Source organism: Pseudomyrmex gracilis, unplaced genomic scaffold, assembly GCF_002006095.1.
Source record: "Pseudomyrmex gracilis isolate BER0280 unplaced genomic scaffold, ASM200609v1 scaffold_59, whole genome shotgun sequence".
Lineage (NCBI taxonomy): Eukaryota > Metazoa > Arthropoda > Insecta > Hymenoptera > Formicidae > Pseudomyrmex > Pseudomyrmex gracilis.
In genome coordinates this window covers 187,981-200,809 of record NW_018020643.1, presented here as the reverse complement: position 1 = coordinate 200,809, position 12,829 = coordinate 187,981, and the positions used below count along the sequence as shown (strand labels likewise).

The following is a 12,829-nucleotide window of genomic DNA, read 5'->3' as shown; positions in this document are numbered from 1 at the left end:
TGAAACCGTCGTAAAAAACTACAATAGAATGGCCGCTCTCAGTCTTTTTTCTGTTTATACTAATTTGCTAGAATGTCGTGCAAAAAATAGACAAAAATGATTTTGTTGACATTAATCATTTCGAGAATACGATTCCATCCGTATTGGTAAAAAAAAACATAGTTTACTACTTTACCATCACTCGGTTCAAACAAACCAATTAATTATCTACAGAGCAATGAGAGATAATTTCACGACATTACCCAACGAAATACAGCAATTAAGCCTGTTCTATTAAGCGCAAGACGCAAACGCAAGTTGATCTCGAATGGAATTGACTAATCGCATTGATTAAATCAGCCAATTGACCAACGTGATTGGTCAATTCCACGAAACCTGCTAATTGCGTTTGTATCTTGCGCTTAATGTAGAACGGGCTTTAAGAGGGTCCTTTGGAGTGTACTATCAGAGAGAAGAGTTAATATTATCACTAATATTATGTATACTTTTTCCAAGACTGGAAATCTTGAGAAAGCATTTCACGTTGTCATACGCAACAAACGCGCAACGTAAACGTGCCTCGTGTCTCGCCTTACAGTTTGGTGTAAAGGAAACGGAACATAGTAGGTCTGTTCTTTTTACCTGAACTGGCTACACTAGTTTAGAGTTTATCTTTCTTTTTCCAATGTCGAGTGAAAAAGATAAACTCTGAACTAGTGCAGCCAGTTCAGGTAAAAAGAACAGACACAGTATGTCTGCACTCTTCCGTGAGCGTACACAGACGGCGGTTCTCGCTTGTGTACGTATCCTTATCACCTCGATGTTCTCGGTACTGGCCGGGCTGCTCGATATTTCTCAACTCGACACTTGGGCTGCGTTCGGGGAGCACACTATCAGCGCTATTGCGTCATTTTATCTTTGTTTTATATCTAATGAGTAATAAAGATAGAATAATGCAACAGCGCTGATAGCGCGCTCCCCGAACGCAGCCTTGGACTTGTGCGCACAGCACGGAATAGAACTGCACGGTCGTGGACGTAGCACAAAATAAAACCATGTCCACGTTTGGACATAGCGTACGTACCGACAAGTCGCTCGTGGACATGGCTGCGTAGTTCCAATGTGCACCACCCGTGGACATGCGCTAGTTTACGGGACGGAAAAGTAATTACACAGTTTCTTATGGACCAGGCCTTTTTTTTCTCTGATTATAGCATGAAAATACCAACTAGCAGTCCATAATTAATACATAATGAAAAATATATAAGAGATTTTTAGTTTATTAATTAATTAATCTGAACGTATAAAGAGATAGCCGTTCTCAGGCTTCTCTCTAATCAAAGCTATACACAAAGTGTAATGATGTTATTTATGTAGAGAGCAAAGCAACCAATCACAATCGATCATTTCTTACTCGTCAGATAGCAATCATAACGATGATTGGTATTACTCCGATCAAGTTTTCAATGCAAAGTTGCTTTAATATAAAATTATAGGTTTGTTTGCGTCGCATGCCCCAACATGCTTCAACGCGCTTTTTTTCAATGAAACTTCAAAACTTGTTTAATAAATTTTTTCAATAAAAAAAGTTGCGCACTAATGCAGGATACCGAATTCGCTGTTAGGCTAGTATTACATTTGTCGTACACGACAAAGATTTTAAGAGTACATTGATTGGCTATCAAATACAGTTCTTTATAAAACTCTATCTGATAGCCAATCAACATACTTAAAATCTTTGTCGTACGACAAATGTAATATTAGCCTTAGAGCGCGTTGGGGCGAGTAGAAGCATGTCGGGGCATGCGACGCGAACAAACTTTATATCTTAAGCCCCTTGCACAATGGACGGAATAGCGATAGCGATAGAAACACTAATTTTAAAGAGTTTATATTCATAAATAACGGTAGGAACAGCGGAATCTAACATACAAAAATACACATGTATCAATGCAGATCAGAAAACGGAATAAGCAATAGCGATAAATTTTTCGACGATTTGGAATTCTTTGTCTATTGCTTATCGCTATCGCTATTCCCTCGCATTGTGCAAGAGGCTTTAGACTGCGTTTGGGGAGCACGCTATCAGCCTTAGACCATATATACTTATAGACACGGCTTCAGACAACTATCTTGAAGCAAAGATAATATTATCTACATGACGTCACATGTGGGCAAAGCAAAGGCGCGTTTATGGACGGCTTCAGATAACTGCCTTCAAGATAAGATAATGAGTGCGTTCAGACAACTCAACAGTTGCACAACGGTTGAGAGATAATCACTTCTGATTGGATCATACTTTTGGAACCGTTGCAGATTTTGAAGAATAGTCCTATCATAAGTGATGATCTCTCAACCGTTGAGTTGTCTGAACGCACCCAATATCATCTACGAGGCCGTATTTAGCCATTGCTGAAATGCCCACATGTGACGTCACGTAGATGATATTATCTTTGCTTCACCTCGACTCGTGGATTCATATCTACAGGCCGTGTCTATAAGTATATATGGTCTAAGCTATCAGCGCTATTGCGTCATTCTATCTTTTACATCTAATGAGCAATAAAGATAGAATGATGCAACAGCGCTGATAGCGCGTTCCTCGAACGCAGCCTAAAGCCTCTTGCACAATGGACGGAATAGCGATAGCGATAGAAATAACAAAAGTTTTTAAGAGTTTATATTTAAAAATAAAGGTAGGGGAACAGCGGAATCTAACATACAAAACTACACATGTATCAATGCAGATCAGAAAATCGGAATAAGCAATAGCGATAAAATTTCCGACGAGTTGGAATTCTGTGTTAAAAACTTTTGTTATTTCTATCGCTATCGCTATTCCTTCCATTGTGCAAGGGGCTTTAAAACTGATGTTGTTTCTATCGCTATCGCTATTCCCTCGCATTGTGCAAGAGGCTTAAGGCTGCGTTTTACATCTAATGAGCAACAAAGATGGAATGATGCAACATTGCTGATAGCGCGCTCCCCGAACGCAGCCTTAGAAGAATCACTTTTCCATAATAATTATTTTTATAATTTGTTTGCCATAATTTCAGAAAAGCGTTCACTGTTCACTATTTTACTTCTTAACAGGCAGTGGTTACGTTCGGAAACTCATCAGTTTCACAACGGTTTGTGAGATGATTGCTTATGATTGGATCATAGTTTTCAAACTGAATTAGATTTTGAGGAATAGTCCTATCACAAGCGATCATCTCTGAACCGTTGCGCAACTGTTGAGTTTTCTGAACGCAACCAATTTCCGTCGCGAGCGTTGGCTCGCACGAACCACATGTATTTCGCTCTCTACAGTAATTTCTTATTCCATGCTTGTAAAAATGTACGATCTGCATGTGTGTGCGTGCGTTGATATATATATATGGTCTGATGGAACCGTACGGAAGCGTGCAGAAGCGTGGTAGACCAGAGTGTGAGAGGCACGCTCGCAGCGCGGTAAAAAAATCACGCGGCAAGTAAGATCTTCGGCTGATACTTGGTATTTTTGGAAAAACAAATTAGCTGAATTGAGATTACGCGTTACATTCTGCGAGATATCACCTCGTGAATATATGTCAGGTGTCATAACAGCGAATCGGTATCTTAGATCGTAACGATCGAACGAAGGAACGCCGAGAACGATCGCTCTTGACGGAGTTAGCACGGTCTATCTCAGACACAGGAAGTGTGATCAAATCGATCTTTCGCACGGAAAACTGTTTATTAAACTCGTATTAAAATTTTTGTTTGGTGCACTTGTAGATGGATCCGCATTGGTAAATATTATCCGAATAAAATCGTGTCGAGTGCATTTTCGAAGATAGCCATTTTGGCGGGTGACGTGTTGCGTGCGTACTTGGGACAGCCATAGCACACACGGTGTGCGCGGCGGCCTCGTGCGGCCTGTCGTTGTAAGAAGTGCGCGGCCGCGAATATACGCGATTTATTAAGAATACGCGAGGCCAGTCCGGTATCCATAGAATAATGACGAAATGCGATTGGCGGGTATACCGCCCGACAATAAACAGTGGATTATTCTCCGCGTGCAATTTTCCGCCGTGCTGCTAGCAGGGGTGGGGATAAGGCAATGCTCGATGAGAAAGTACGACGAACGCATGCGCAGATGAGTTTACAGTTGAAAATTGGAAGAAAATGGCGTCAGCTAAGTTTCTGGAGGAAGCTCTGAGCACGGATGTCGACGAATCCGCAGTGAACGCGATAGTAGGCTCTCTGGAGACACAGCTCGTAACGTCCACGCCAACCGTGGCAGGCCATCAAGTGAGTTCCGCGTCGGTCGGCCAGCAGAATCATCAGGTGAATAGCGCTATATCCAACGGGGGCACCATCGCCGCGGTGCAACCGCAGAAACATGGGGTTTCGAACGGCGGCGGTGCGACTACTGTGAACAGTCTGATGACTCAGGAGGTCACCAAGTCTATTACCACCAGCACTCTGCTACCAGTAAATGTGGTTACTTCAAATACAGTGGTGCCAGTGACACAGGTTATTACCACACAACAGCAGCAACAACTGCAGCAACAACATACACAACCGCCAGGAATATCTCCTGCTACCTATATCAATCAAGTGACCACTCATCAGGTGTCTAATAATCAAACTACAAATATATCAAGTTTAACAAAGACACAGGAGCCAGTGAAGATTATCTATCCTACAGTTGGGCAAGTTATAGCTACTACTGGAGTAGCAAATGCCAATAACAAAATTTCTTTTCCCACTCAGACTGTTAGTCAGTTGGCAAATGGTACCTTAGGTATAACTTCACAGGCTGTGCTGCAGACTACGTCAAATGTTGTTACCAATGTTGGTTCTGTCAGTCAAACAGGCAGTCAAACAGTGACTACGGTGAACAAACCGACAGCTCTAGTGATCAAGACCAGTGTAGCACCAGGTGGGATGGTTTCTGTTCCAATGACAGTTCCAGTTTCTATAGCTGGAAATGCAGTCAGTACAGCTTTACAAGCCAAAGCTGGAGTTACTTCTGCATTAGTACCCAGTAATGTTCAAATTCTCAATGTAAATACAATGCGTCCAGCCACACCAGTGGCAGGACAGCAAGCTAATAAACAAGTTACATCGAGAGTTGTAATTGGACAACATCAATTGGTCCAAGCAAGACCAGGAACTCCAGGGGTAAGTTTAACATTTATAAGTAATAAGAGTTTGTTAAGTGTATACATATTGCTTTGTATGTTATTTAGTTGCATAATATTTTAATAATTTATTTTTTATTATATATAAAATTAATGCTTTTTTTTATATCATATTATTTTTGTGTTCTTTATAACATGTATATACAACGATTATAACAGATTGTGCACTTATAATTATAAAAAACATTAATTAATATAATAAATAAATACAATGTATAATAATATATATAATATATAATATCAGATATAACATATAACAATAGTAATGTTTTTTTTTCAATTTTCAGATAACGTTACAGGCACTTCACAGTCTTCAACCTGGTACTCAAGGTCACCTATTGTTAAAAACCGAAAATGGCCAATTTCAGTTGCTCAGAGTTGGTCCAGCTCCTACTGCGGGTACTCCTGCTGGTACTGCAGTTACTCCAAATAGTATAACTGGAAACGCAGTTGTTGCTGCTGCTCCAACTCCAGGCACAACTTATCGCATAGCTTCAGTACCAGCCGTAAGTAGGCTGAATACTCAGTTCACTGGCCCACCACTCGCCACTCTAAGAAAATCTGTTCAGGTGACGCACTTTTATACCTCTTACAAGACTCGATGTAGTGCTGCTGTAGAGATTTATTAGTTTGTGATTTTATTTTCTGTGGAATGGTGTTATCACAGCCAATGTATTTTATGTTTACAGTCTGTATACGTTTCAATTTGAATATTTATATATCATAAGAATATCAATTATTTTTATATTTATTGTTTGCAAATACTTAGTGCATAAGTATTTCTAAGCACTATGCATAAAAAAAATCACGTTAACACAGTTGACATATACACATACACACATAGAATGTTTTAAAACTATTGAAATCTTTAAATAGGTACTGTGAAACATTAAAAACTAGAGAATTCTATTATAAAAATAATAAATCTATAATAGATATTTAATCACTCATTTAAAAGTTATTATAGCTTTATTATTTTTACATTAGATCTTTGTCTTGAAATGTTCTAAAGAATTTGTCTTATACATATATAAAATATAAGTCTAAGTAGGTTTTTGAGATACTCTATATTTAGAGACAAGTTTTTAGCAACTTTTCTATAGGAATAAATAATAAAAAATCTCATTATTACTTGAGTTTTGCATTTCTTTGCAAAAAAATTGTCTAGTAGTATTATTCGAGTTCTAAGGAATATAAAACTTAAAAAAAGATTTATATTTTATTTTTTTAAATATATAAATTGCATGAATTGGTCAAAACTATTATTGGGTGAGGTATAACAGTTATAAAAGAGAGATGGGAAATATATATGTGTACAACAATTACATAATTTAGAATATTTATTACAGTTTATTTATTTGTCTTGTAGTTTTAATATATAAATATATTTGGTTTAATTTTGTATATGTTGTGAATTATTGTTTTCCAATACAGACGCATATAAAAATCTATATTATTTCTATAAATTTAATTCTTATAAATATATTTGTAATAGAATGTGAGTGTTAGAAATATTAGTAGAACATTATTTATATAAACCTATAAATATAATTCTCAAATACACAAACTATTTCGATTTAAGTAACACAAAACTTATAATGTAACAACATAATTTCGTTAAAAAATTTATATTACAAGTGTTTTTTGAAAAACTAAAGTAAATTGTTCGATAAAGTAATTGTATAAAGTATTTGATATTTACTAAATTATTCAAACAGCATAAAGATATTGTTTATTACTATTTGAATAAAAGTTTAGGTTAGGTTAATGACTGTAAGTACAACAAATTTTGAAATACGAGTCTGTACAAGGTACAAGTGCGTCTATGGAATATACATATACGTATATTATTCTATAGAATATTATAAGTTAATAATATATCGAATTAATGTTTCTCACGATTAAAACAATTTAATAATATTATATTAATATTTAGCAATTTTTTTACTTTTTGTAAAATTGTAATTACACTATTCATATATAATGCAGATATCTTATTATCTAATTTACTGCAAAATAATAAATTTAAATTACTGATTAATTTACGTAAGTTATTGATTCTAAAGGATTATGATAAAGATTATTACAATTCTTTTAAGTTATTTGCAGTAATTAGTAAGGTAAACTTTTTATTTACTTTTGAATCTCATGCATGCATGTAGAATAAATAGATGCTATGTGTACTTTATTGGGAATGTAGTAATATAGAATTTAAAACATTTTTAGTTGTGTGTGCATGCGAGAAACAAATTATTGGAAATTATTGTTATTTTGTTCGATTTATATTGAAATTTCCAGATGTCTCTTTTTATCGAGTTGTACTTTATCTTGATACATACAGAATTTAGTATATAAATATGTAATAAAATATATATACATGTGTTTCACATGCAATTTACATGTGAGAATAGGTTTGATTTGATGTTATTTTATAATTATAATGTTACAACAAGAAGAGAAAAATGTTACAATACATGCGGATGTGTGTTACACAAATATTTGCATTTGTTATAAAAATATACTAAACAATTTATTTTTTACATAATAAGTGTAATATATTTTCAATATTAAAATTACTTATTGGAGCTAATTATATTTTATTATAATTGATTTTGCATGCAAAGAGGTTTTTGATTTTTAAACATGGTAGTTGTTTTTATAATCTGTGGATATATGTAGGTTTTATATTTTGACACAGCAATGAAACAAAATTATAGTAATATATATTTAAATGATCATGCACACACATAGGATGAAAAATAAGAAAATTTTTCATTACAATAATTGTGTTATTTATATCTATTCCTGCAGACTGTTACCGTTGCTCCTACAATCACTACACCTACTACGACTGTAGGAACAGCGACTACAACACCAACAACTAGCACTACGTCAACAGCTACTACTGCTCAAACGGTTCAAACACCTGCACCAGTATGTTTTATATGAATATATTTATTAAAATAATAAGTGTTAGAATATGTTTTAAATAATGTATAATTTTCTTTTTTCTCTCTTAGCGTCAAACTACTGATAATACCAAAGAAAAGTGCCGTAAATTCTTAGCGAATTTATTAGATTTATCTAGTCGAGAACCTAAAGCAGTGGAACGCAATGTTCGGACTTTGATACAAGAGCTGATTGATACTAAGGTCGATCCGGAAGAGTTTTGTGACAGGCTCGAAAAATTATTAAACGCTTCACCACAACCATGTCTTATCGGATTTTTGAAGAAGAGTTTGCCACTTTTACGGCAAGCTCTTGTTACGAAGGAATTAGTTATAGATGGAATAAAGCCTCCTCCAGCCAATGTTGTTTTCTCCATAGCTTCGGCAGTTGTCCCAACTGCTACACAGGTAAAAATTAACTGTTATACGAATGTTATGTTTTATACATGAAATGTGACAATCAATCTTGTAAAAATTTATATAATTTATGTGAAGTATAAAGTTTTGAGAATGTTAGTTTTGTAAAGACATAACAATTTAGGTATAAAAACAAAATATTTTACACATGTCTCTAAACCCAACAAAATTATTGCAAGAGTTATTTTTCTTAGTCATAATCTTATGCATAATCTTATTATTTATTACAGCAAATTCAATACAGACCTGCAGTTGCGGTAACAGCAACAGTTCCTGTGACTGTAACAACAGCAACAACTCAAGTGAGAGTGATGACACCACTTCCGACAGTGGCTACAGCAGTGACGGCGGCAGTGACTGTTGTTACAACAACCGTTCCACGGCCTGCTCAACCTGTTCAACAGAGACTGGTAAGATTCTTTTGTTGTAATGTTTTTGTCATTTTTTATAGTTTTTTATTTTGAGAGAATATTTTAAGTAGAAAATATTTTTATAATTGGTTTTAGGTTCGACCCATTACGACCGTGGTTCGTAGCCCTTCTACAACGTATGCTGTGAAAACGTCTCCCGTTGCATTGACTGGAATTCGTCCCACTGCTCCTGTTGTTCAAAAAGCACCCACAGTTGCAACAACAGTTGTTAAAACAGTTACGACTATTACACAAGGCAAAACAGTTAGTACAACCACTACTGTTAATAAAGCCGCAGTGCCTTCTCTTGTCCAGAAACCGACTCCAAAGGAGAAAGAGAAAAAGACATTTTCGTCAGCAGGATATACGTGAGTTTTTTGTTCTAGAAATAAAGTATAATTAAAAACAAATGGCAATAAAAGAACAATGATTCAAGAGAATAATTGTTTTTGTAAATAATAAAAAATATTGAATTTATTATACAGTGCGGACGATGACATAAACGATGTAGCAGCTATGGGTGGTGTTAATCTTGCAGAAGAATCTCAAAGAATTCTTGGTTCCACCGAATTTGTCGGTACTCAAATACGATCCTGTAAAGACGAAGTATTTTTGCATATGACATCATTACAACAGAAAATTAAACAAATTGGTAAGTGGTAGATTTAGTTCTTAAGTTATAAATATCAAATATATGTATGAAAATCATATCACGAGATTGAAGTTTACACAAGTAATGTATTGTTTTAGCATCTAGCCATGGACTGGAGGAACCCAATCAAGAAGTTTCAGCTTTAATTTCACATGCTGTTCAAGAGAGGTTAAAGAATTTAGTAGAAAAATTAGCGGTCATTGCAGAACATAGGATAGATTTTATCAAAGTAAGATTCAAAAGAAATAATTTATTCATTTTACTATCCTCTCTCTCTCTCTGCTTTATTTTTTTATATCTTATTTATAAATATGTAAATTATTGCTAACCAAATTGTATTATTATTATAATAAATATTGTTTTCTTTACAACTATTTGTTACATATGAGTGTTTAGTAAAAATTATACTATTGAAAATTATATTACTTTAATAAAAATTATATATAATTTTGCGTGATAATTTATAGGTTGATCCTAGATACGAAGTAACACAAGATGTAAAAGCACAATTAAAGTTTCTAGAAGATCTAGATAGAGTCGAACGTAAACGGCACGAAGAGCAAGAACGAGAATTGCTTTTACGCGCAGCAAAAAGTCGTGCGAAAACAGAAGATCCTGAACAAGCCAAATTAAAGGCTAAGGCCAAAGAGGTAAGATATAAATGGTTTTATTTTTAATTTTCTATAATGCTTTTATTTTCTACAATGCTTTTTATTGAGAAATTTCAACGTTTTACTATACAGATGCGGTTTTGTTTAAATAAAAAACAAATGTTTCAGATGCAACGTGCAGAGATGGAAGAATTAAGACAAAGGGAAGCGAATCTAACAGCTTTGCAAGCAATCGGTCCTCGCAAAAAGCCTAAACTCGACACAGCGGGATCGACTAGCTCGGGAAGCACGTCTGGTGCAAACGCGTCGACAAGCGGATTAAACAGACAAATGCCGATGAGACCACGTGTAAAGAGAGTGAATTATAGGGATTTATTGTTTTTGTTTGAACAGGAGAAAGACACGTGTAGAAGTACAACGCTGTATAAATCCTACTTGAAGTGATGTATTATGAAGGGCAGGAACTTAAGTGATCCGCCCGAAATCTGGCGCTGTATCATCATCTGCATGGTCTTGTATGAGCTGGCCTCGATGGATCGTGAAACGTTTCTCTACGTTGCAATGTACAGTGTATTTCATTGCGAAAGTTGCGTATCGCAAAGTAACCTCCTCGTTGAGAGTCGGCTTGGAATTCCGCATACATTCAAACTAAAAAATTGTTTCCACCATGTCGATACTCTACTTCCCTATTGTAAATGACTGAACATTTTTTAACTGTAATATACGTTTTTTAACTGTAATATAATAGATTGTTCTTTATTTTTCAACACAAGATCGTATCAAGGAGGAATGTGTATGAAGCACATACGTCTCGTGATTAGTCTACACAAGGTCCTTTTGCGGGAGGGAACGTTGTGTATGGCCATATAGAAAAAATTGTTATGTAATAAAACGCGTGAATGCATTAAACGGAGCGAGTGTATATTGCCACTATATGATCGCTGCATTGTAATATTTGACCTATACTTTTGGACACTGTAGCGCTAGTGTAAAGTGAGTTTTGTTATGATAGTATAAATCATATTTTTGCAAACTGTAATGTAATACGATATAATACCACGAGCACACTGTCCAAAAAGTATGGAATAATTTGTACTATATCTTTACACATAACTACTAGCGATAATTTCGATGTTGGTACAACAGAATTTAGCCAATCTCCACCGAAAGATGGAATTGTTATCAGTATATTATGTTGTAATCTACATTTTCAGTGTTTATAAAAAAAATTAGCTGTTACGTTTTTTATTAAAGAAATATTTACAAAAGTAAGAATATAACCGATATTCTTTTTCGATCAATGTTAATTTAAGTATTTATGTTTCTTTTTTGTGGAATTGATGCAGATTCTGCTTACGATGATAAAGATGCAAAAAAAAAAAAAAAGAAAAGAAAGATATGCTTTGCATAATCAATTGAAACAAAGCGAGTACCTGATTTATATGTTAAAGGAAGTAGCTAATACACAAGTGTACGTGGGTGCCTGACATCGTAGAGAACCATGCTTGAAAACCCCGATTTTCATTCTTTCATATCAATATTTTGTATCTCCACTATGTTTTTTTCATGCAGTCAAAAAAACAATTATATATACGACTTACATATGTATATATATGTATATATATATATGTGTATATATCTCTATTATTAATTTTTGTAGCGTATGAACACACATATATATACACACATTAAAATATTTACAGTATAACGTGACATTATTTGTGCAATATAAATTAGCACAATTTTAATAATTTTTTTCTTTTAAGTCAATTACGTTTTATATAACTTTCGCATTATCTTCATACACAGCCGTACTTTTGCTCTGAAATATATGACTTTATGTTTCAATCAATATATAATACTTGATAAAATATTTCATGTTGTCAGATATTAAATATTAAATAAGAGAGCAAGTTTTATATTAAAAACTATTATTGGATCATTAAATATGAAACTTGACACATGTATATAAAATATTGACGTATGTACATACAATATATGTATATTTGTATATCTATATATTTGTGTCAAAAGTGTTTTATACTTAATGATCAATACATCGATTTTCTCACTAAAAAAGGAGTTTATATGCTTAACAATTTTTAATAACAAAGTATATTACTTTTATGATGTGAAATTTCTGTACTTTCCAATATTGCCAATTTTTAAAATTTCCACTATAAATTAACAATGTTATAATTATGTACATATATAAAATTAATAATTAAATACTTATGTATATATATACACACATACAGATACAACAGGACAGACGATACAACTGGAAAACGAGTGTTTTTGGTGCAAAAAGAATCGAAAATGTAGAATATAAGTTTTTCGTGCAAGTCTTTAGTTTTCAAGAAAATCAAATGTTTTGATTTGCTAAAAAACAACTTTCTATATTTCTATATTCTATATTTTTTATTTAATTTGTACAAAAATATCTCCCGATTGTATTATCTTGTTTTGTTATCATGTTCTGTGTGTGTGTGTATATATATATATATATATATGTACATATATTTATATATAAATTTGCACATAGTTCATTTCATTATGAAAATATTTCCACACATGTTAGTGTTCTACGCTGAGTAATTTATATCAACATCAATACTTGTTATTCCAAACGATTTCTGTG

At 33.9% G+C, this 12,829-nt stretch overlaps 1 protein-coding gene across 2 annotated transcripts; it reads left to right on the top strand.

The window, feature by feature from the left end:
- The first annotated feature begins 3,399 nt into the window (after nucleotides 1-3,399).
- LOC109854106 (transcription initiation factor TFIID subunit 4) lies at nucleotides 3,400-11,574 on the top strand. Of its 2 annotated transcripts, none has more exons than XM_020426889.1 (10): nucleotides 3,400-5,130; nucleotides 5,438-5,656; nucleotides 7,962-8,084; nucleotides 8,171-8,506; nucleotides 8,746-8,925; nucleotides 9,022-9,293; nucleotides 9,411-9,577; nucleotides 9,676-9,806; nucleotides 10,045-10,227; nucleotides 10,357-11,574. In XM_020426889.1, exons 1-10 carry the CDS (start codon nucleotides 4,129-4,131, stop codon nucleotides 10,630-10,632), a joined length of 2,889 nt encoding a protein of 962 aa, XP_020282478.1. In that variant the 5' UTR covers nucleotides 3,400-4,128; the 3' UTR covers nucleotides 10,633-11,574. The 2 variants fall into 2 exon arrangements, with proteins under 2 accessions (XP_020282478.1, XP_020282477.1); XM_020426888.1 differs by having other exon boundaries at nucleotides 5,438-5,719.
- The last annotated feature ends 1,255 nt before the right edge of the window (nucleotides 11,575-12,829 follow it).

Bases quoted from the DNA above. Each gene is read 5' to 3' on its own strand.
- LOC109854106 (XM_020426888.1), top strand. From the start codon at position 4,129: ATGGCGTCAGCTAAGTTTCTGGAGGAAGCTCTGAGCACGGATGTCGAC. The intron at 8,085-8,170 runs GTATGTTTTATA...TTTCTCTCTTAG, and splicing joins CGGTTCAAACACCTGCACCA to CGTCAAACTACTGATAATAC. The intron at 8,926-9,021 runs GTAAGATTCTTT...AATTGGTTTTAG, and splicing joins AACCTGTTCAACAGAGACTG to GTTCGACCCATTACGACCGT.